Source organism: Chlamydotis macqueenii, chromosome 6 (assembly GCF_036417535.1).
Source record: "Chlamydotis macqueenii isolate bChlMac1 chromosome 6, bChlMac1.mat, whole genome shotgun sequence".
Taxonomy (NCBI): Eukaryota; Metazoa; Chordata; class Aves; order Otidiformes; family Otididae; genus Chlamydotis; species Chlamydotis macqueenii.
This window is the reverse complement of record NC_141561.1, coordinates 42,996,831-43,020,696: the sequence shown is the minus strand read 5'-3', so window position 1 is coordinate 43,020,696 and position 23,866 is coordinate 42,996,831. Positions and strand designations below refer to the sequence as shown.

The 23,866-nt window shown below is 55.6% G+C and overlaps 1 protein-coding gene across 1 annotated transcript in view; it reads right to left on the bottom strand.

Annotated features, from left to right (window-relative positions):
• LOC147600337 (axonemal central pair apparatus protein HYDIN-like) overlaps nt 1-22,476 on the bottom strand; it is a 39,247-nt gene extending 16,771 nt beyond the window's left edge. Inside the window, exons 1-21 of the mRNA XM_086751226.1 lie at nt 22,404-22,476; nt 19,289-19,352; nt 18,849-19,107; nt 16,793-16,936; nt 15,490-15,633; nt 14,341-14,654; nt 12,587-12,734; nt 11,674-11,883; nt 10,654-10,791; nt 8,798-8,975; nt 8,478-8,608; nt 7,288-7,421; nt 6,670-6,806; nt 5,686-5,813; nt 5,386-5,577; nt 4,850-4,999; nt 3,949-4,188; nt 3,502-3,670; nt 2,774-2,959; nt 1,758-1,934; nt 944-1,120 (exon numbers count right to left, since the gene is read on the bottom strand). Of these exons, the coding sequence (XP_086607352.1) occupies nt 944-1,120; nt 1,758-1,934; nt 2,774-2,959; nt 3,502-3,670; nt 3,949-4,188; nt 4,850-4,999; nt 5,386-5,577; nt 5,686-5,813; nt 6,670-6,806; nt 7,288-7,421; nt 8,478-8,608; nt 8,798-8,975; nt 10,654-10,791; nt 11,674-11,883; nt 12,587-12,734; nt 14,341-14,654; nt 15,490-15,633; nt 16,793-16,936; nt 18,849-19,107; nt 19,289-19,352; nt 22,404-22,476 (3,493 nt within the window). The remainder of the gene's footprint in view (nt 1-943; nt 1,121-1,757; nt 1,935-2,773; nt 2,960-3,501; nt 3,671-3,948; nt 4,189-4,849; nt 5,000-5,385; nt 5,578-5,685; nt 5,814-6,669; nt 6,807-7,287; nt 7,422-8,477; nt 8,609-8,797; nt 8,976-10,653; nt 10,792-11,673; nt 11,884-12,586; nt 12,735-14,340; nt 14,655-15,489; nt 15,634-16,792; nt 16,937-18,848; nt 19,108-19,288; nt 19,353-22,403) is intronic.
• Nucleotides 22,477-23,866: the final 1,390 nt, after the last annotated feature.

The window sequence follows — 23,866 nt, the reverse complement described above, 5'->3', positions numbered from 1 at the left end:
TTAATTCACAGCCCTGTGTCCGTCCCAACAAACGTGCACACAAGTAACACCTTTTCCACAGTCACTCCCCCTATGGGTCAAGCCAAGGATTTGTCCTCCAGGACTATTGTTTCTGTACCTTGCCCCCATCCTACATTCTCAGATAGAGACCGTAACACGCAGCCCTGCCCCAGCTGCATCACCCATCTCTGCTGGAGCTAAATCCTCCACATGGGATAACCCCACCGGGGACCCAGGCCCTTCTTCCTTCCACCAGCTCCCAACCCAGCCAAGTTCAAAGCTGAGCAACGCAAAACTGCCCCCACCACAGACAGGGTCTGGCCTCACCCTGCAGAGCTTGGGGCACCAGCTGCCCAATAAAGTTTCCTTAAAGTCTCCGGTCTCACAACGGAGAACAGCACAACTGGCACCAGCTGCCTAACCTGACAGCCTGTATAGGAACATCTCTGGAGAAAAGAGCTCATCTGCAGCATCTCTCTCATCTGAAACTGCCCCAGAAGGTGATCCTTCCCTTCCTCTCATCTTTGTGAAGCCACACTCAAAGTCAGTCGTCTAATGCTTCATGAGCCACTTTAGAGACCTTTTTCCTTCTTAAAGTGGGCAGCAGATCTGCCTGATGGCCCTGAGGAGCAAGCTGGATTCAGCTTTGAGGAAACAGGAGAACTCTCAGTAAGACACAAACAAGTGTGCTTCACTGCTCCTAGAAAAAGGAACCCGTGCCAAGAAGCTCAGGAGCAGGAAAAGTGCCCCTGCCGGATCCCGGAAAATAGAGAATTTTTTTAATACCCAGAGATGTTTGAAGAAACGGCTTTGCATTTCTACACGCTGCAGCCATGTTCCCCAAGAGACCCAAGGGCTGTCAAGCTGCTTCTCTGGAGCAAGGGAGGTGGATGGTCATGGTGGGTTTCTGAAGCGCTGCTGGGGGTCCAGCGTTTCTCCTTACCCGCACGCTCTGTCTCCTTGCGGCTCTTCTGCTCGATGGCAGCCCTGATGCACAGCTCCCGGGCACACAGCCCTGCTGAGCTGCTCCTCTTCGAGATGGCTTCCTCCACCACGGCATCGATGGACAAGCAGGCAGCGCCATAGTATTTGGACAGCGCGACCGCTGCCGTGGTCTTGCCTTGAGAGAGAGGAAGACTGCTTGGTGACACTTGCACATGAGGCATTGTCAGGGACAGGCTCTGGAAATGCCCCAAAAAGTATTTCACATTTTCAAGGGCAGGGGGAAAGCACGTGCCCCTTAAGGAGAGACCATGAGGGAGGCAGCCTGAGCATGGTTAGAAATGTGGATCATCTCCACCTCATCTTCAGCTGAGGACTTTGTCCCTTGTGGTGACCTCGACCCTGGGCCAGAACACTGCTTCCAGCCCTGTCCCACCACCACTCAGACTATTATTCGCTAGCCTGTGCTGCTCGCTGCTGTCTCAGGCAACCTCTGGGCACACTTTGAGGGTCAGTGTGGGCTAGGGTCTGCTCCCACGAGGCAACATGGACCCGAGGCAATGTGGTCCCACAAAGCAACAGGAACATGGCCACACTGCTTGCGGGAATGAGAGCCCAGCTCCTAGCAGGGACACAAGATGAGCCACACCACCTGCATCAGCTAGGCGAAGGCCTGAGGCTGCTTCATGTACCAGCAGAGCTGTGGCTCACCTTGCTTCACTTCACTTGGTCAACCAAGCACCGTGGTCCACCAGGAGATATATGTCTCTCCTGCTGCCCCCCATCCTGGCAGCCACGGCCTGCCGCTCACGTACCTGTCAGGGGTGCCCCATGGACGATGACGACGATCCCTCTCCGGTTTCGGGCTGCGCGCCCTTCTGCAGAGAGATCGATGCCAAGGTGGCGGGCAATGGCCTTAGTGACAGGGCTGTTGTCCAGTTCTCCCGCTGCCTCCTTGCTGCTGGCGGTGCTTTGCTGATGCTCTCCTGTGCAGAAGCAGGTAGAAAAGTCGGTCTCCTGCCTACCTGTCATCCTGATCATCCTCCCATCCCCTCAGGTCCTGGGAGAGGAGACTGCTGAAACCAACGTCACACCCAAGATCTCACCATGCCTTTCCTTTAGACTTGTGCAGATCAGGGTCTGCCCTAGATGCTGGTGAAGGTGCCTCTTCAGGGTACAGGAAATGGGGTGGCAGAATGGGGTGGCAGAAAGAGAACAAAGCAAGCAGCCAGCAATGCCTGAAAGGCCTGGGCCAAATCTTTCATGAACTGTCGTCATGGGAGATTGGTCTCAGGTCCTGCTGAGTAAGGGGACACAGGCAGAACCAGGCATCTTACTCAGTCCCAAGGCAGATCGCAAGCTGAGGATCAAGCCATTATCCAAAAGCCGGACGCTTGAGGAATATTACTAGCAGGACATCTGGCCGGGCTCTGAATTCACCAGAACAGCATTTACAACGAGTTCCCACCTTTGACCTCAGGAGGTCACCAAAAGACAACTCAGCTTGCAATGCCACGTAGGACAGCGAGCGCCCTGCCCTGCCCTGCCTAGCAAAGGGAACAGCATCATCCTGATCCCAGCAGCTCCTGGGGGCAAACATGCTCATGTGGCAAAGCTGGGGAAAACCTCCCTGGCCTCTCCCTTGTCCCTGCCCCAGACTCCTCCCGGGATCCTGCAGACTTCCCAGAGAAGAGCGCATTCCGGGCCTACAGGAGTGAAGGTGGCCCCAGGCTGCAGGGAAGTGATGGAGCTGACACTCAAGTCCTCCACTGAGACCCCTTTGCCACAATGGACATAAACCAGGTGACGAGCTTAGGGTTGTTATCTGTCCCGCATCTTTTCTCAACGCCTTCCTCCTCCTCTTCTCCACATTCAGCTTTAGAGTCCACCTTGTTGGACTGGCTTTCATCAAAAATGGAGGAGGGAATGACCGAGCTGTGGGATGAGATGGTGTGAATGATCCCAGCAGAGTGCTTCCCTCCTTGAGCTGACAGAGACCGGACACTTTCAAAGTTTGCTCAGCAGGAAGGACACAGGGAGGGAAGAAGAGAGTGAACATGCTCAGGCATCTGCTCTTTGCCATTTGACACTTTGCACATCCACATGCAAAAGACACAAAATTGCCCAAGGAGGGAGACTCCCAAGGCACAGGGAAGTCTGTGCAGGCTCTGGCTGCCCTCAGGGGAATTTTGAGCTTGTGCTTTTGTTGCTGGGAAGAAACAAATCGGACATAGCCAGTGGTATTAGACCTGGTCCGACTGTCTGAAGAACTCATCCCATCCTACTCTTTGTGGATGAGGGACACAAGGGGACATCCTGACTACTGCCCCAGTCCACGGCAGGCAGATACGAGCTTGCTTTGGCTGCACTCAGGGCTGGCAGAGGATGCGTGTTACAAGCCACAGATTTCCACCTGGAAATTCCTCCACCAAGCTAGGGAATGGGAAGCTGCTAAAAGCATGGGCTTTCCATGGACAACGAGGTCATGGGGAGCTCAGGGTGTGTGGGCTGAGCTCCCTGCTGTGGCCACACTCAGGAGAGCCAATGCCAATCCCTCACCGTTGTCCTGGCCTGCTGCTTCCCCAGTCCTGGACTGTGCCTGCTCCTCTTCCAGCCTCTTCTGGTCCTCATAGTACTCCAGCACCTCTGGGGGCAGCTTCTCACCCGGGGCACGTGGTGGCAGCAACAAGGTGTTGTGGCGATCGTAATCCTTCAGCGTCCGCAGGATCTGTGTGCATAGGGAAAAAAAAACGTAGGTGGGATGTGATTCTTGACCTTCATCACACGAATAGACTCCCCAGCCAACCCATCTTCTCCCTCATTCCTTCCTCCCAACGGCACGGACTATCCAAGCCCCTACACACCTGCCAGCAGAGGTGGCCAACCCTGAAATGCCACCAGGCTTTGCCCTGGGGACTGCCTCCACCCCCCTGGCACGAGCCTGGGAAGGCTGGAGCGCTAGGAAGCGACGGGAGTGTGCCCATGGGACCAGACCTTCCCTCTCACCTGCTCCTCAGCAAGGTACTGCTGGTCGAACTCCAGGGAGTAAAACTCGATGGGGAAATCGCACGGGTTCTTCACCACCACTGTCCCCTCTGCCCCGCGGCTGCACGGCAGCGATGGTCCCAGCTCCAGCACCGAGGGGCTGAACTCCAGCTGTGGCTGCAGCCCATGCCCCGACATCTGCAGCTCGAGCTGCTGGCTGCTCTGGCAAATGTTAATCTTCACCTTGCTTCTGTAGGATTTCTGCAAAGAGAGAAGCACAGAAAGCTCCTCCATGAAGCCCCAGGTGACAGGGCCTCCCATTCAAGCCCTCCCCAAGGTCAGACTGCCTGGGAACATGCAGACAGGCTGGGCCAGGGCCATGGGGACTGCTGGCAGCACAGCACTGCAGGTGACTGTCCTGCCGTGCCCAGGAGGGTGTCTGGCGGCTGTTTTGTCTGCTGGTACCAGCAGCGGGATTAGCCTCGATGGGCCCTTCCAGCGTTATCCCCTGTGAGCACGCCACGTGCTCTGCACCAGGGCAATGCAGCCTGCAAATACGTCCTGGCAAGGGGGAAGATGATGGGAAAGAGGCAGAGTTCCCCATCATGCACCCACAGGTAGCCACACTGCAGTGCCCTGATGCTCGCTGTGCAAGCTCCCCATGGGGATTTCAAAGCCCCTCTCAGAAGGCTGTGCTGCAAGGGAAACCGAGGCACAGTGGGGACGGGGCTTGCAGAAAGCTCCATGCGGAGGTAGACCTCATCTCCTCCTCCCCACGCTGGGCTCTCGTTACCACACTGCCCTGACAGACCTCCTGGGGGTGAGTGAGCAGGATGAGTCCTGGTGTGCAGGGGAACCGCATATTTGTTTATCAGATGGACCTAAATTGGTCTATCAGGTGTTTCTGCCTCGCCAATCTCACCTCTTCCACAGGTGAAAACCTGACTTGCACGTGGCATCGCTGTCCTGGAGCGAGGACTCCAGCTGGGGGCAGCACCTCGAAGACACAGGGCTTGGCCTTCAACTCCTGGAGCAGCTTCCGATGCATGCGCACCGACAAACGTTTGTCCACCTGAGCACAGAAACCAATCGTGTGAGGTCTCCTTGGTCTGTGAGGACAGACTCTCGGTTCCTGCAGTGCTCTGAGATACTGTCATGGTGCTGCGAGCACCCACGTCCAAACCAGCCACAGCCACCACTGGCCTAGAACTGGAGGGAAAATGTGCAGGCAGGGTGCGCAGATGCACTGTCAGAAGAGGAGCAATGGGTGAAGCTGGCAAAGAAGTGAAGCATCAGCTAGTGAACAGGTGCAGGCAAACCAGATTTGCTCTGTACCTCTAAAGCTTCCTCAGGTGGGCTGTAGCCCAAGGGCTCAGGCAGCCACAGGCGCAGAAAGGGCAAGAGGGGCAAAGAAAGCCCAACCACGACGTTACGCGTTCCACGGAGTCTGTGCTTTACCTTCTTAACAGGCTCACTCCTGGTGGTGAACCATTTGCAGGGGACCTGGAGTGGATTGTGGAGCTGGATGGTTTCTTCCTGGCACTGTCCGCACTGGACAGTGGAGAACTCCACTGTATCCTTGGAGAGGCAGAGGGACGGCACAGCAACGTTGGCACGGAGACGGACGTGAAATGTGGGGCCCCCTGTTACCTAGTGAAGGACAGAGCATCCCGCTGAAAGCCCAGGTGACATCTGCTGCTGTCCCAAGCTGCCACCTGCCCTGAAAGGTGGTGAGGGAGGTGAGGAAGCATGCGGTACCTTGATGGGCAGGAGCACGTCCACCTCTCCCAGCGGCAGCTTGGCACTTTGTGGGTCGAAGCGCACCTCAAAAGTCTCTGTCTCCCAGCAGGGCAGACGTTTCACACGGGCAGGCTCCACACTGAAACCTTGAACAGATGAAAATAAAGCAGCTGAGAGGCACAACCCACATCAATGTGTCACAAGCGTGTTAAGGCCATACGAGTGTCCTGGCTGCTGGCTCTCTGAAGGACCCCTTGGCTTCTCCGGAGAAGCCTGCCACTCTTTCTCCCTTCTCACCACACACGGACAAAGGGTTTTCACAGCCAGAATCCAAGGTCCACACGGTAAAAAGGAAATCTATCATTTCAGGACCTCCAGCAATTTCTTCTTCAGGCATCCCACGGAAGGATGCACAGACCTCTCCAAAGGGGAATTTCCAACTAAGATCCCTCCATGCCATGGTGCTCCCTGGAAAACAACTTAGAGGAGACACCTGACCACCCCTCAGACACAGCGAGTCACCGTTGGATGGCAGTGCAGCCTTACCTCAAAGGCCTGCTTCAGAAGCCTGTTTCCATACAACACAGGACCTCACAGGCCACGTTCTCAATAAAGGCTGAACACAAGCGTGACATCTTTATGAACTCTAAGCAATGCACTTCCAAACCCCAAAGAGTCCGTCTGCTTGTAACACAAGCCCAGAGTGCACAAAGAAACTCAGATGACACTCCTGGCAGTCAAGAGCAGAGGTTGCTGAGAGGTGACCACGCTGATCAGCCCATCTAGCCCCCTGGGAAGTGTTAGGGCAGTCACAGGCAGGCCAGGTCTCTGGGTCCTGCTGGCCAGGAGAAGTCAGGCTCCAAAGCAGCAGGTAGAGAGGGTCGCAAGGAGGAAGAACTAGACAAAGAAGCACTCAAAAAACTCCCCATGGCCAGCAGCTGAAGCTACTTTGTCAGACAAGGCTCCTTCAAGCCCACGAGAAGTCTCTCCAGCACTGGTTACCTGTGTCACGCAGGACCTGTCCATCGGCATGGAAGGACACAGGGAAGTGGCCAGTGTTGGTGATCTTCACGCTGTGCGTGTGGATGTCACCAGGAATGACGGAGCCAAGGTCCAGGATGTACTCGGGCAGCTGAGCCCTGAAAGGACGAGTAAGGACAGTTCTTAAACCACAGCCTGGCTACGTTTCCAAGTGGGTGGACGATGCAAAAAATGTGGGTATTTCTGTGTCCACTGCTGTAGAAACTCAGCTCTAGTCAGTGAATCCCAAGGCCTGACTATCTGGTAGTAAGACTTTGGCAAGTCCCAGGGAGTGTAGGTTCTAGGCTTCCTCAACTAGCAAAGGGACCTTAAAATAAAGTTACTTTAAAATGGATACTGGTCACCGCTCGTGTGCTATGAAAAGCCACTGCAGACAAGTTCACTGGACCTCCACTGGTCTCCGTGGAACTGCTGAGCCAGGGGTACAGCCCAAGCCTGAACTTGCTTCAGGACCCTGAAATAGGATTTGCCCCCACCGCTCTGCAACCAGATCTGTCCCCAAAACAGCAGCAGCAGGGCTGCGCCTCTGGCTGTTACCCTCGGGGTGCCTGGAGATAGGCTATGGGAGTCCCCACTGACTTGAGAAGGCTCTGACGAGCACGCTGGTCAAAGGCTGTCTCCTCCGGGGGATGGGAGGCAAGAGCTTTCTGCTGTGCCAGGGCGTGTTCCTCTACCAGCATCTGCTCCATCTGCATCTGCAGCCGAGTGTCCAACTGATGACAAGGAAAGACAGTGGCTGGTTAGCAAAGGTCCTTCCCAAGGCACAACCCTGTCTCTGAAACAGGATCCCAGCCTGCTCTTGTGGAGAGGGGTGATGGGGTCCTCCTGGCTCACTGCTCAGTGTCTGTGACACCTCCTGCTCTCTTAGCCAGGACCTTATCTCTAGGGAAATGAACTCCAGCGCCTTCGCCTGCCCGTCACTGTTACAAAAGCTGATCTCGTCAGAGAGGCAGACGGACAAGCCAGGAACCTTCCAGTGCTCCGAGTGCCTGCGCCCAGCCGGTGCCAAAGCAGCTTGGACAAAAGCTCTCTTGAAAAGGGAACCTTTTGTTGGGCCGGTGCCACTTGGAGCTGAGCACCGACAGCACAACCCCAGGGCACAAGTCAGGCTGCTGCGATTAACTCTGTAAACCTGGCAGGGCTTGGGTTCAGAGAATCCTAGAATCCTGGAATGGTTTGGGTTGGAAAGGAACTTCAGAAATCATCCAGTCCAACCCCCTGCAGCGAGCAGGGACATCTCCAACCAGATCAGCTTGCTCAGAGCCCTGTCCAGCCTGACCTTGAACGTCTCCAGGGATGGGGCATCCACCACCTCTCTGGGCAACCTGGGCCACTGCTTCAACACTCTCATCATAAAAAAAATTCTCCTTATTCCTGGTGTGAATCTGGCCTCTTGTAGTTAAAAACAATGACCCCTTGTCCTGTCGCTGCAGGCCCTGTTAAACAGATTGTCCCCATTGTTGTGAGCCACAGACACCCCAGCCATGACCTGCAGCGCCAGCACAAAGAACCATCAATTCGATGCCTTGAGCAGGGTCTTCAGGATCCCTCCCTGGGGCAGTCAGGAAGCTGGTGCATCTATGGGAGGGACAATGCCCTGAGGTGGGCAGCCCATGGGCAATGCTGAGTTGATGCATGACCATGGGCAGGTGTGGGCAGGGAGGTCCCAAGTGCCAGCAGGACCCCAGGAAGCCTGCTGTGGGGTGCAAGGGGCCCAAAGGACACAGGGGGAGCACCCTGTGCCAAAGAGGGAAGCAGTTGTTCCTCACCAGACTCTGCGAGTTGTCCATGGGTGGCTCCGCTGCCGCAGCCTCCCTCAGAACAACTGCTTCGTCCCTCTGGCTGTCTTTTTCCACCTTTTCTTTCGCCTCTTTGAGCAGCTTCTCATATTTTTCATTTCCTGAAGGAAGAGAACATCCACAAATACAAGTGTGGGCACAGCACCATTCCCATTCAAGCTGGGAAGCCCCATTCCCCTAACGCTGGCCTCTCCCAGAAACACATTCCTCAAGCAAGATGCCCTAGGGACATATAACATGGGGGAAAAAAACCCCAGGGCCTTCCTGGGGAGCAGACGGGCAGTGCTTACCTTTGACGTTCCTGGGCAGGTCCAAGCAGATCCTGGGAAAGCTCCCCTCTCCTTTCAGGGAAATTTCTTCTGGCTCCAGGTGAGCCACTCGGATCTGGAAAGTCCTGCAGAAGCCTCCAGGCACTCCCGGCAGGTAATAGACTTTGAGAACTTTCCGCGTGCCAGGTCCAACGTAACCCTGCAGAGCGCGGGAGAAGAGGGAGGGAATGCACCAAAGAGGCTTTGGTGGAGGGATGGCTCAGACGATAGACATGCTGCCAAGAGAAGGCATGTTCTCCAGGCTCAGAAAGGGTCAGACAACATGGCCTTCTGGCCTTCTTCTGTCCCAAAGCTCACATCTCCTGCACCAGGATGCACTGTGTCCTTCAGAGGGCTCCTAAGGCTGCATTCCCACAGCACTGCCTGCCCTTTGCTCAGCGTGAGCACAGCTCTTCTGCTCACGAGGTGTGCCCTCTGCCAGCCAGAGCCAAGCTGAGGGAAGAAAGGCTCTTTTGCCAGCCGCCACGCAAGATGAGGGAAGTGCCCGCACTCTCAGACGGGCCGGCAGCTCCTGTCCCAGCACGTCAGTGGTGCCCAGGCTGGTGTTGAGCGCCGACGTATTCACAGATCCCAACCAAACGTCTCCTGCCTGTGTGGTTGCACCCAGGGTGCTCGAGTCTCTCCAGACTCACAGTGATCTGCAAACGTACATCTCTGGAGAAGCAGGAGCCCAGTGCAGGAGGAGATCCAGGGAAGAAGGTGCTGCCAGGAAGGCCACCTCCTCTCTGGGCTTCCAGAAGGGCTGTCGGAGTCCCGGGCTGGGCTGACACCAGCCAGGTCAGGAGCAACTACAAGCAGACAGCACCACTGCTCGAGGTGACAGGACATGGTCTCAGCTTTTGCAGCTCGCCCTCTGCACACTGGGCTGGACCCTCAGCTCCCGGCTCCCCTCCACGCTGCAGGGAGAAGCTGCTGAGCGGGACACATCCTGCCACTTGGTCTCCTGTGCCCTTACTGCAGCACACAACACAGCTGCAGCGAAAGCCAGCCCTGCCAAGCTGCCCGGGCCCATGAAGCAACTACAGCAACCACTGCCCGGGCCCAAGCAGAGCTGTGCTTTCGGGAGCTCGCGGGAAGGGGGCATCAGCGTCTCAGCCCTTTTCGGAGACAGGCATGAGGAAACGTGAAAGCCATTTGGCTTCCTCTTCCCATTGCACAAAGGGACATAGATAGGAACACTGCTTCAGCTCAAAGACACCCACGCAGAACGGAGAAGCTGGGATGGTGGGGTGCTGCAAACTCCTCTCCTTGCTATTCCACAGCCCCGCTCCTCCCTGGCCCCCCTCACTGCCCCACAAAGCTGCTGCAGAGCAGCAAAGCTGGAGCAGTGAGGGACCAGTACAGGGGCTGTCACCATTTCTGGCAAAGGACCTTCACGCCCAAACAAGAAAGTATTTCAGTCTCCCCTGCTTAGTGCTGGCAGGGGGCAGGCAGGGTTTGTGCAGGCTCGCACCAGGAATAAGTCCTGTCCAATCACACAACCGGGGGAAGGCGACCCTCAGCAGAGTCTGCGCCATCCGGCTCCAGCGCCAGCATGAGCAGAGAGCTCAGCAGCTGGGGGCCAGAGAGCTCCCCAAGCACTCGTGCCTCCCGCCGGTGGGTGCTGTGTGACAGCAGGGCCACCCGCCAGCAGCAGCCGTTAAGGAACTCTCTCAGGCCCGCACCTGCTTGACCCTCTCTGCCCCCCAGCAGCAATTGCTTACAGCCCTGTCTCTCCTGGCTGCTTCTGTGGGTCTTGTCTTTTTTCCCTTTTTTCCCTCTCACCCTCTCCTGGGCAGCCTGAGACAGGCCCAGGGTTCATCGCTTGTGCTACTCACCGTGCTGGGCACAACCAGGGGCACGCCGGGCAGCGGGCTGTCTGCAGTGGCCGTGCTGGGGCTTAGCACCGCGTAGGTGATTCCCACCTTGCCGCTGTTCTGCAGGGTGAGCTCTGCTTCCGCGACTTTGTGAAACGGCTGAAGAGAGGGCAGAGGAGCAGGAAGTTACACACACCAGTCTGCTGCTGGGAGTCTCCTGCTGCTTGCATTGGGATGAGAGCAAATGAACACAACGCAAGAGAGAAGCAGGGACTGCAGAGAAGATACGGGCACTTGACTCTCCCAGGTCAGGCTGGGGAGCCCACAGCCACAGGGTAGCTCTTAGCCCTGCACAGGAACAGAGAGTGATGGCGGCATGCAGAGGGGCAATACCAACCATAGACAGATCAGTAATCAAGAAACCAAAGAGGATGCCAGCCCTCTGCACTTCAAGGTGTCATCTAACAGCTGGCTGAAAGAAAGGAGGAGGCACCAAGACATTTCAGAAGAACAGGCACCCGCACGCAAGTATTTGCAGAGCTTGCAGTGACAGCGACAAAGGGAGATGGACGTGCAACATGTACAGGGCCAACAGCTGGAAATATCTGGGGGGTTTTGAGCTGAAAAGAAGCAAAGCAGGGATCATTGTGGGACATTCTCTCCAGCTACAGTGACGGGAAGCCCAAGTTCACTTCCTCCCTGGTTTACTGTGTTGGTTAATCAAGAGCATGGAAAGAGAGCATCTCCTTGGACCTCAGGCTTTAGGAGCGGATCAGTGGATGGATGTCTTGGGGCATGTCCCCCTGGAGATCACCTCTGGGATCCTGCCTGCCCCAGGAGGCAGCATGAGTGACCTTGAAGAGGAGGAACTGCCAATTTTGGGGGAGCAGGGGTGGAGATGGCCATCAAAACCCAGCCTGGATGCAGGACGTATCACTCAAAAAGTAGCTGGGAAGGGGAGAGAGCCCTGGACCTAGGTGGCAGCAATGCGCTGGTGGTGGTTTCGTGACAAGGACCTCTGCCAAGAGAAGTGCACGGTACCTGCAGCCCGTAGTCAATCTCCATGACGTCTAGGTGGTAGCTGATGAGCGAAGCCTCCCCACTCAACGCCATCTTGTAGGTCGGGCCTCCCTCCACCCTGCACAGCGCCATGGCGCGGGCAACAATGTTGGCGTGGCCAAAGAAAGTGAAGGTGACTCGCTGGCTCTCGCCTGGCTGCAGCACACCGTGCAGCGGCAGGATGTCGAAAACCTGGAAGCGAGGGAGGAGAGATCAAGATGTCGAGCACTGAAATGGGTGCAGAAGGGGAGCCATGGCTTGGAGAAAAGGACAGACATGGCTGGAGGGACCTCTCCCTCAAACACAGGCAAAATCATCCTCATCTCAGCCTGCATCCATTCCACTTTCCAGCACAGTAACCACGGGAAAATTTTTCTCCCTTGCTCACTCATTAAGGCATTCATTAATACACTACACTGAAGTACTTTGGAGGTCTCCTGGCAGCAACAAATTCTCTCTGCTGCCTTTAGAAACAGGTTTTACTGCCTTTAGAGAAACACAAAGACTTGGAGGTGAGAGCCCTAGGAGCCCCTAGGAAGACTCCAGCCCAGCTCCTCTGACTCCTGATGCTTTGCACTCTCTCTCTGATTTGCATGCTGCTCTCTCTCAAGATGCTACAGCAAAATCTACTGCAGAAATTTCCTGCTGACCACTCGATTAGAGACAAGATGGATAATGCCCTCCATGGGTGCAGCAGAGGTAATGCCCTCCATCAATCCTATGACACGTCCCGCACAGCCTCTCCAGTGACCAGTCGCTGCAGTAGTGTTGTGGGATGTGCTTGGAGGGGTGCAAAGCTGCTCTGTGAGCAGCATCGAGAGCCACCCGTGGGAGCGGGAGCTGCGTAACTGCTTGCCACACTGGAAATGCAGGAGAGAGACACATTCCTACTTACATCCTCTGCTCTCAAGGCGAGGGGCTCTGCCTCCCCCAGCTGCCTCAGTTCCTTCATCCTCACCGGGCTCTGAGTCTTGATCCTCGCCACGCTGCCCGGGGATGACGCGCCTCGCTGCTGGAATAGCGCTGGTGCGGGCAGCTGGTAACTGGTTGCAAGGAGAAGTGGAAGAGGACAGAGGTGAACGCCTTGTGGGGAGGTAAGAAGCGCAGCAAGAAAAGACACATGAACTGTGCAAAAAGGTGACACTGAGACACAAAGGGGCAGATCTGGACAGCGATGAGCTACAACAGACCCCCCAGTGCCCTCCTGAAAGCACCCACCCCTGCAGACCGTGCCTTCCACACCCAGAGGGCCTAAGTGAGAGAATCTGCAGCTCTACTGGATATTTCTCCTGAAATTTCCCTTGACAATTACCCACAGCTGTAGGTCCGTCCAAGCAAGCAGCAGTGCTGGTAGCGTTCTCTAAGTGCGATCAGGCCGGAGCAGGGATGGAGCCTGCTTGTACTTAAACCCTAGTCTAATTCAGCAGGAGATGGCAGAGGCCTCCAAGCAGAGCTTACAGCCCTGCTCCTCCTTCCCTGCCCACCTCCCTCCACCTGCTCTTGCAGACCTCCCTCTGCCTTTTAGGGTCTGTTCTTGAAGGCGCCGTGCATCAAGAAGGGCCACACTGAAGACTTGTTGTTACTTGGTAAGGCTCAGCTGTGAACGGGCTACCCCAGTTCCCAGGACTTCTCCCCCAAGCCCTGCTCGGAGCAACAGCTCATTTCCAGGTCCAACAGCTCGTCTCCTCCGGGCCAGATCCCAGTTCCCTCAACAAAACTGTTTCGTGGTGATCTCTTGTATTTGGAATAGCAGCACTTCCATGTCCAATGGTAAACTTGGCTTCGTTTCCTACAGCGTTACAGCAACATCGTTTGCTGCTGTAATTAAAACTGTCCGGACCAGACGTTTGCCCTGTGCAGAGAGGCCACAGCGGGAGGAACTGCTAGCAATGTGTTGAGAGATGGGCTCCAGCGCAACTGGAAGACTGGTCCTGGGCTTGGAACCCACAGGCCAGCGCTGGACAGCCCTGCTCGCCAGGGATGCTCAGACAAGTCCTCCCGCCAACATCTACAGCTGTACCCGAAGCCACAGCAGAACCTGCCGTTTGCTGTGAAACACTCAAGAGCTGGTTCGTGAAGGTGACGTGCACGTTAACAGATGGAAACTCACTTCACCAAGGTGCTGTTTGCCTCAGGCCACCAAGCTCTGAGAAAGCAGCTTTCCACGCCAGCTTTCCTTCCCAGGGGAACCAGTACAGAGGCTACAGCCAAACAGCAGCAAGAGGCTGAGACAGCAGCACAGCGTGCTGGTGGCAGTGCCGTTGTAGCTTCTTAGTACGAGACGACAACAAACAGAGTTGGCAGGGAAGGAAAAGAGGCCACATGATACATCTGCTTGTCCAAGGGCCTAAGCATGGCTTTGTAGCTCCAGAAATAAAGCAGGATTTTAGCTTACGGCTCTGCAAAACGTGCTGGTAGTATCCTGCAGCCCCAGCTTGGCTGGAGAACATTGTCTCCTTCCCAGCATCAAACTGGTGAAGATCACCTGTTTGCTGAGCATCTCCCCTGACCACAGCTGGCAGGTGTTATTTCCACAAGGCAAAGTGGAAAGCAGTTTGTCAGGTCCCAGGCAAACAGCCTTGGTCTTTGCCAAGGACAGGCAGGACATCAGGAAGAAGAGCTTCAAGGAGAGGGCAGAGGTGCACATACCTCCTCCGGCTCACGTGGCTGTTTGGCAGGAGCATCCAGTGGTACCGGACAGGAAGCGGGCTGCAGTTGGTCATCTCGACGTAACGCTCCTCTTCGGTGTCATTCAAGATGCCGCCAAAGTCCAGGGCCGTGGTCTGGATGCGGAGACTGGGAAAGTAGACCTCTCCCCTAACGGGGACCAGCTCCACATGCGGGTGCTCTAGAAACTGTATCTTGAGAGTCTTCTCTGCTACCCGGCTATTCAAATCCTTTTCATAAGCAGGGCTAAAGCCGATGAAGAGATGAAGCTCCACCCCTACCTCCAGCTTCATGGGCTGCAAGGAGATGAAAAGCATTCACCACCAGCTGATGAAGTCCCAAGGTCTGAGGGCATAAAACGTGTCAATGCTCAAAGTGTGACCCCTACGTGGGCTTCAGGTCATGCTTCATTTTCTGGACAGTGTGCACCTGACCGCAAGCACCACAGCAGTCTTCTCTGAGACTGCCTCAGGCTCACATCTCTGTGCTCTGCATCGATAGCGATACAAGGGGGAAAGAAATATTGTTCTACTGTACTCGGAACCCACCAAAGCTGTATGCTGAGTACATCACCAAAGGAGCACTCTGGCAAGCCAGGGCCTTTTCCCCTGACTCTAGAAAAACTTCTTTATCCTCACACTCAACACAAGCACAACAGCACTGCGTCCTCACCCTTGCCGGGGCTAGTCACCAGCACGGCACAGAAGTGGTGGCCGTGCCTACAACAACACGTGTTTAGCAGGGTCCACGTCCCACACCTTCCACTAACAGCAGGGCAGGCACCAGGCTGAAGGCAGAGCTGCCCTCCAAGAGAGCAAGCAGCTCCAGAAGTGGTCTGAGGATGGCGGCTGGAGAGCTGGGACGGCTTCCAAGAGACGCCTTTACTACCCGGCTTGCCCAGACCTAGTTGCCTGCTGCCTTCTCTCCATGTCTTAGAGCCAGGTGTGTTTCCCCAATTCAGATGATATTCTGTTTCCTTCAGCAGCTCGTCTCAAATCTGATTTAGTTCAGGCCAGTCTACTGCTGACTCTAAAGTATCAACTTCTCTACTGGAGGGCCTCCCACCAGAAACGCGCCACCACACTCCTCCCTCTCCAACACCCACCAGCAGGAAGGTCCACGGCTGCTCACCTGGACATCTGCAGGGAGGGGCTGCCGGTGCGCATCGCAGATGAAGAAGGGTTGCTCTAAGGCCAGGACAAGGCTGACTGGCAGGGAGGAGTCGTTTTTTAAAGAAAGAGACTTGTACTGAAGGCAAAGGACATCACTGGGTTGCTACAGAAACAGAAGACAAGGGGAAAAAATCAAGTTCAAGTGGCCATGGACCTCCTTCCCTTTCTGACGCATTGCAACTTTTTCAACCCCAGACATGCATACATCTCTATTTACGATTTTCATTAGTTTGTATCCTTCCAAAAGTTTTTCCTCTAAGACTATCAGATGCTCTCCATGTTCAGAAACTGCAGCATCCCGTGTGGGGACAGCGGAGGGAATAGGATTTACCCTGTAGTGGAGAGCCTGCAGTAGCCTGAGGTTAGTTTGGAACATTTACACGCACACACAGTCAGCGAGAAACCTCAGCTGCCCGGTAGCAACCTGTCTCCTGAGGCCCCTGCTACAGGGGGCATTGCTCTGGGTTTCCTGCATGGTTTATAGAAACCAGACAGTGTCTGGAAAACTAGTGCTGTGCGTGCTGATATCAAACAGCTGCAGTGCCATAGCCCTCCATAAATCGGAGCGCGTGGCATCAAGCACACCACAGGCAGACATCAGGGAGAGCTGAAAAGCTTCTAATTAAATCTGCCAGCTCACAGGATTTTGTGCTTCTCAGGATGCCTGGGAACCAGAGGAGACACCTGAAAACACAGAAACTAAACACTGAAATATCTTCTCTTTGTCAGACCCATGTTTATCTCATGGGAGAGGGAAAGTTCACGCAGGAGTTGGGATCCAGAGACTAAAGGGCACCTGAATTGGGTTGTTCTCAGCGCTGCAGCTGAAGACGTCTGCAGGTCCTTTGAAGAAGGTGAGTGTTGGGGAAATGCGAAGAGCTAGCATCCATACCAATGTCAGAGAAGGCAAAGAGAGACAAGAGATGACAGGTTTTGCTCATCACCCTGAGGAGCTGACAGCAATCTCAGTTTTCCTCTGCTTCCCTACAGGACTGCTGTTCAGACTTCACCGTGCCTTGGAGGATCCTCAAGAACCTCCCTTCACACTGACTGCAGAACCTTGTGTCTCTCTGGATGTGGCCATGATCCCCTTCAGCGCAGCAGCTGTCATCTCAGTTTTACTTGGCTGAAGTTAAAAAGAAGTCCCGTCTCTGACTTGGAGAAGCTCTTTCATTTCCTCCTTGAGCACAAGCACACGCACCCCACAGGCTTTCAGGCCTCGGCCACGCTATTAAATGCCAGGATGCAGTCCCGAGACTTACCTTCTCCACCCGGAAAGTGATTGCCCTGGAGGACATTTGCAGGACGGGAGCAATGAACTCGCACGTGAGGTCCATGTGCATTATCTGCCTCTTCCTTCCCTCCCTTCCCACGATGGCGTGACACAGCAGCCGCTCCTTCACCACCTGTGTGCAAGAGTCGCAGGTCACCCGGCGGGTGCTAGCACGGCATCCAGAACACACCCTGCATTTACCATCACCCAGCCACGGACCGTACTGCTGCCATGAAGTGACAGCCACTGGTCTCCTCAAGAGCCCCCTTTTCTTTTGATGCTGCTTCCTATTTATTCTGCACGCCAGTGTCCATAATGCTACACCCCAACGTCCACAAAAGGCACCTGTGAGTCACCTGCTGCCTACAGCCGTAATAATCCCTGCCACAAAGGATTATTGCTTTGATGTGCCCCCTTGCTAAGCACAATACGTACGGAGAGCTGTTGGAGCTGATTAAAAATATAGAACCATATGAAGGGAAGGAGGTGCTGGAAGGGCCAACGCCAGCAGACCCTGCCTTGGAAGCTTAGTGGAAAGGATCCATGGAAAAACCCAAGGAGCCAGCCTGCTTTCAGGTCAAGAGGGGATCACTCGTGTACTCTGCCCTCCTAAAGCACCCCAGGAAAGAGAGGTCTTGCCCTTCACAAGAAAAGCCTCTGCTTAAGCCAGATGCTCTTACATTCAAGACTTTTTCCTCATTTCCCATGGTTTCACTTCTCCAATTCCTCCTTTCATTTCTCACTCTTCCTTCTTGTACAACACCACAACCCAACTCCTCCTCTGAGCCTACAGCCTTCCAAATCATCTGTGTCGCACGGGCAAGGCAGGGAGTTGGGCTTCTGACCAGCCTGAGGAGTATTAAGTTCTCAAGACCCAAGGAAGGTGGAAAGCCCACTCCCAGAGTCTTGGCTTTGACTGCAGGAGCCACAAAGCCACAGCTGTGCCCACAGATGCCCTTTCAGCTTTCCAGGCAAGACACCCTCACCAGTGCCCTGAGCACTTTATTTCCTTTCTGGTACCTTTGTCTCCTCTTCAGCTAAACCTGTGGGCTCAGAGCTGCACTGGGACAGTCTCATCACAGTCAGCGAGGGGAGTAATCAAGTCTTCTTCAAGCTACCACTGAGGCAACGCTTTCAAACAACCTTCAAACCACTCATACCAGCAGGAGCTTAATGCAGATTTAGTTCCCATTCGCTTAAACATCTGTGCCCAGGAATGCTGCAGGCAGGGAATGCGCAGCAGGGTTAGCCGGCAGCTTCTCTGCGGAGCTGGATTTCCCCTGGAAAGAAGGGGCCTGGGAGGAGAACAGCCAGCAATCCTGCTGAAATTTCCCTCTCTGAGCTGCCATCCAAGGGTGCCGCAAGACCTGGCTGCCCTTGGGACAGCGGGGCTGGCTGCGAGACTGGGGCAGGCAGTTATGGAAACACTGACAAAAGTCAAGCTGTCAAATACAGTGATCCCTGGGAACAGTTTCCCACGTGGGGACCGTCACTGTGATCACCACAGCTGGCACAATGTGCTTGTTTTTCTCCTCCAGGACTTAGAGCTAGAGCAGCCCTCTGTCCATCTTTGTCTACAGAGGAAAAAAATGTCGTTCCCAGACACTCCCTCCCTTCACCGGTGTTTTGTTTTATTCGCTGCTTCCCCCAGAAGCTTTGCATTTTTTTTTTGCATTTTTCTTTACTTTCTGCCTGTGCTCCTAGTCAAAGTGTAGCATCTTTTCTCTGCCTTTCCCTTCCACCTCAGCACGTGACACCTCGTAACCTGCCGTTTGCCCCTGAGCTAGTAATGCTTCCTTCTGCCCATCTTTTGCTAGCAGCAAGGTGGGTTTATGGTAGCTACAGAAACATGAAAAAGCCTTAGCAACTGATGGTGGCCAGCAAGGAAAGCAACTGGTACCGCCATGGTGGCAGCTTGCTTGTGCCACTACAACAGTTCCTTGAAAGCACTTGCTCATTTTCTCAGGGAAATGTCAAGGGGCTGCAGAAGAAGTCCCAGCGCAGGTGATCTGATGGGAAAGGCTCAGCCCTCGGGGCAACCTCACCTGGGGAGTGCTGGAGAAGCCTTCCAGCACCATCTCCATGCTCTGGCCTGGCATCAGCTCCATCCTCGGAGGATGGAGCTTAAACACAGGGCAGGCAGGCTTGCGGCTCTGCAAGGAAGCTTTGCCCTTGGTGTTTGGGATAGCAGGCAGACGGTCACACCGGTGAGATGGGGCAAAACCTTCCATTGTCCCACAGAGATGATGAGTGTGTCCTCCTTTCTTCATCGTCTTGAAAGAGTAACAGCAGCACGGAACCAAGCTAGAAGAGAAGCAGAGATGGAAAATGTCATGGGAGCTGCCATTTCCAAGGAGTCCCTCAGCCTCAGCACCCCCACGGCCTTAGCGCACTGCACACTGCGCAATAAAGCCACCTCCAAAAAGGCTGACCCAGCTCAGAGCTTCAGCAAAAGCCAGACCTTGGCTGCCCCTAAGTTCATCACCATCCACTAGCTGGTCTGTTTGCCTCACGGAAGAAAAGCTGCGTGAAGAACATCATCTCAGTTGCTGTGGACAGAGCAACACCAGCCTTTGGCGCTTGAGACCCAGAGCATTTTTCCAAGGTGCTTCCTGCAGGTCTCGCTGCTTCGGATGCCGAGCTGGCCTGTCCTGGCTGCAAGTGGATGGCGGAACAGCTTGGCTGCCGTTTCACCTTCCCCTTGGGAGCTGCTGCCTCAGCTGGCTTCCTCTGAAGATGCTATTTGGGAGCTGCAGGGTTTGCAGCCTCATCTGCCCACCTGGATGCTGGGCTGGCCCCCGTGGTGGGGTCCCTGCCCTGGCACCAATGTTATCCACATCGGCCCCCCATCCCTTAGGGAACAGCCAACCGCCACTGCCCCACACCTACCGCCCTTTGCCTCAACAGTGCAGCTGCTTTGAGCTTTAGGAAGACGCACTGTGAGAACACAGGATCAACAGACGTTTCCCCGAGATTAACGCTGCAGTGACATTGTAAGATAAATAACTACAGCTAGACAGAAAGCAAAATGAATATGCAATGGAAATGGATTCCTTCGTGTACAAGAAACACTCACTGTGTCTTTTAATAGATTCACCTCAATAACCCGGTTTTGCCCACCCAAGGGATGCCCATCCTCAGGAGAAGGTTATTTCCCCCTCCAGTCTCTCTTCTGGAGCGCGCGCCAAGGGAAGCTACTTTATCGCTGCTGGCTCCCCAACAAGGGTGGCCAGGTTTGCACAAAGGCTCAAGGGCAGAGGAAGCCAGGACTGCTCAAATCCCACCGCAGCAGCCACGTGGCCGGGCGATACTGCTGAGAGCATGAAGAACAGCTCTGCAAAACCGGTTGATCAAAAGCACCAAAGTCTTCTTTCCCAAGAGTTAGGTAGCGCTTCTCAACAGCCCCTGAAGGACTGAAGCACTCACTTCTGTTTCTGGAAGACGACAACCAAAGCAAAACCTGTCAGCAGAGCTCTGCCTGCTCCCCCAGAGAGACCACAGCCACTGAGCCTCCTGAAACCACCCAAACATCAGCACCAGATGCAGTTTTGTCTCAAAGGCCAGGGATCCACACAACCCCAGGAAGGCAGACAAGAGAAGTGGCCTCAGCGACCACGTAGGATCCCACCAGCCCTCTTCTCTTGTCTCTGCATCCCGTGCGGAGCCCATCACTAGCCTCAGAGGCACCCACTGCTCTGCCATCAGCCAAGGGCTACCCAGCCAACACCTTCATACCCAGCTGGCAGCTGGCAGGTTTTCATTGACATTAATGTACAACTTCTCCTGGGATTCATGCTGACACAGGGGAGCTCGCTTGAAAAGGAGACCTGATGGCTCTGCTCTGGAGGTGAATCTGCAAGGCTGCTAACTGGCAAAGCTCATTTATCAAAGCTTGCCAACGAGCCGCGCAGGACATTGCACCCGAGAAACTCTTACAGAGGAATGGTGCTAGGCTGTCTGGATGGAGCCAGGCGTTGCATTCCCCAGGGGGACCCAGCGCAGACCACCATGCCCTGCCAGGCCAACGGCCCACTCCACAGCAGCACGATTTCCCTTTTGTTATCACCTTTTATTCCAGTTCCTCTGTGCTTTCTCCCTGCGGCACTGTCACCCTGCAATTCAGTGCAAAAGCTCCAGCACAGCTGAGAGAATGACCAGGAGCCTGGTGTTAAACCTTCCTGCTCGCTCTTTAAACAAACGCCGACTCTCAGCTGACACTGAGGTGGACCAAGCTCCCTTCCAAGAGGCTGCTGGAGATCCACAGCTCCACATGCTGTCATGTACAGCTATGGCTCCTGCCTTAAGGCCTTACACTACGACTGTCTCTTCTCCCAGCATTTCCCTCTGCTCTCCTGCCTTCCCAACTTGCACCAGCTCTGCCTTTTTATTCACTCTTGGCCGGGCATCTGGCCCACATTTCATTTTGGGTCACAATGCATCAGAGCTCCCACGCAGCTGGCGACTTTGGAAGGGAAGAGCAGAACCCAAAGGACTATGAGTGGATCCCCAGGGCAGCAGCCAGCAGCCAGACGCGCGGTCAGAGCTGACTGTGCATGGCTGAATCCAGAGCAGCAGGTGAGCGAAGCCGTACCACTCCTGAGGGGCTCCTGTCAAGAGCCCATTCCAAGTTCCTGGAAATCACAGGAAGACTCCTGTGGGGATCAGATTGTCTGAGAAATCTGCACCCTCCTGGAGCAGTCCAGCCTTGCTGTTTTCCCTAGGTGTACGCAGGAACCGCTCCCCAGAAAACCACCCATGGGTTTAAAACGCAAGGGGAGTCGCGGTGAGTCAGCTTTGCAGTCCCTTCCAGCTGGGCCAGCTGTTGCACTTCTCATCATAAGCCTTCACCGCATTTTATAGACAGAGCAAGCACAAATAATCTCACCCCTCATTGACAGGCTGAGCCAGAACATGCAAAAGGCCACGTGCAAGATGAGGAGGGCAACAGCAGCAGCCGCGAGGCAGGCAGCCTCTGTCCCCTCCACGTTTAACCCACAGCCTGGATGCAGTCACAAGGGCATCCCATGGGAAGAAAGGAAGAAGTTTTGGCAGTTTGTCTTTTGGGGAGCAAAGCTTGCTCCCTGTCCAGCTCTGCGGGGGAAGAAGGGGCTCCAGCTCCCAGGCCCTGACACGGAAAGCGCTGCCGCCCCCAGGTGCCTCTCAGGCAGCAGCAGAGCCCCCACTCTGCTCCACAGGCCACCTCACCCCTCAAATCCTCCCCCAGAAAAGCAGCTTGGTCGCAGGGGAAGGGATCCCACAGGACGGGAGCACAACCTGCTCCCAGGAGAGCTTTGTCAGGCCCGAGGTGGCCCTGGCCCAGGCGCAGCCCTGCCTCTCTCCCCCCTCTCACACAAGGGGTGCCCCCACACCGCTGCGTGGGACAGGGGGTGTCAGCCCTCCGCGAGCTCCCCCACAGCCCTGGGTCTCTGCCCAGCCGCGCTCCCCAGCCCCTCCTCCCGACCCTCAGCAGCCTGGGCTCAGCGGCACCGACGGCTGCCCTCCCTCTTTCAGAGGGGACAAGACGCAGCCACGTCAGCACGGGGGTGCTCACCAGCATCCCTCACCTTTCCCACGCCGCGGGGACACCGAGGCACACTCACCCGCTTGGTCCCAGCTCTCAGCCGGACTGTTGCCCTCGTTCCCGTAGCAACAAGGGCATCCCAACACCGCCATGGCGACAGCAGGGACACAGAGGGGAGGAGGCGGCTTCGGAACACCATGGAAGACACGGAGGCAGAGGGGACGGGGACGCTCAGCGCCCACCCACTCCCGCAGGAGCAGCGCACGCCATCAGCAGGGATCTCTGACCCGCTCCTTGCTGCCCCAGCGCCACAGAAACCAGCCGCACTTCCCTCCTTTGCTGGGGCAGGCACACCAGGGCGCCTGGCTAGCAGGGCCTCATCTCACAGCAGCAACAGCAGCTCAGGGAAAGCACACAATGGCCACTGCAGGCATCTCTGACATTGCCGCCAGCACAGCCTCCCCGCTCCAGCACAGCCACATCCCTCGGGGTGTTACCCTGAAACACAGCAGCGGCCAGAGAAACTCATGGCAGCACCCAAAGGCTTCCTCCCAGCTCTATCACCTGTGCCAGGGCTGAGACCAAGCCAGCTAGCCTGCAGGACTGACCGTGAGCAGAGCCACACACCACCTGCAAACACCCACTCTGGCCCAATATGCCAAAAGCCAAGTCCCACACAGCCCACAGAGGTGCCAGCGCTGCCCTCAGAAGGGGCCAGCTGCTCTTCTCTCCGGCACGCTTGGTGATAACTTGGACCCTGCTTCAGCCCGCTGCCCTGCTCTGCTGGCACCTCGCACCTCCCAGCCTGCCCGTGGCAGGGCTCTGGGCACAGGCTGACACCCACGCGCACAGCCCAGCACAGCCGGCCCTGTCGCTCTCACGAAGCACCCCGAGAAGCACAGCCTGACACACACAGCTCTCCACTCTCTCCTGAACCCAGGCTCCCCCTGACTCCCTCACCCAGGAGCTCCACACGGCCTCCGCGCTCCATCGCTCTGCGCACCGGGGCTCCCTTCAAACGGATGCGTTTCACCCGAGTGCCCCTGCCCAGGGCTCTTGGGCAGGCTCTGGCACGGGGCTCAAGGGAGGTCAGTGCCTGCTGACTGTGGCTCAGATCCCTCATCTTCATCTCACGGACAGAGATGCTTCTGCAGCTAAGGAAACAGAACTGCTTGGCTGGCCGTCACGAGCACAGCGGGAAACTCCAGTTGCATAAGATGGCAAACCAGAGCACTTCCAAACCAGGTCTCTGCAGATTAACTTCTGCTTCACAGGGAGCATCGCCGCTATTTCAGTAAGACTCCTTCCTGCCTCAGAGCAGCAGACAAAGGACAGCGCCTTCAGCCCCGTTTCACCAGGCAGACATTGCCATCTGGATACCACGGCCTGGTTATTTCCCTGCATGTTCTCATCCAGATGAAGACCCCTCAAGACCTGACAGAGGTTGCAGCAGCTTGAGGCAGGTCAGTCTTTCTGGCCGGGAGCTACATTAGCAGCAGAGAGAAGCACCTTCACCTCTTCTCTTCAGGGCAGCAGTATTCC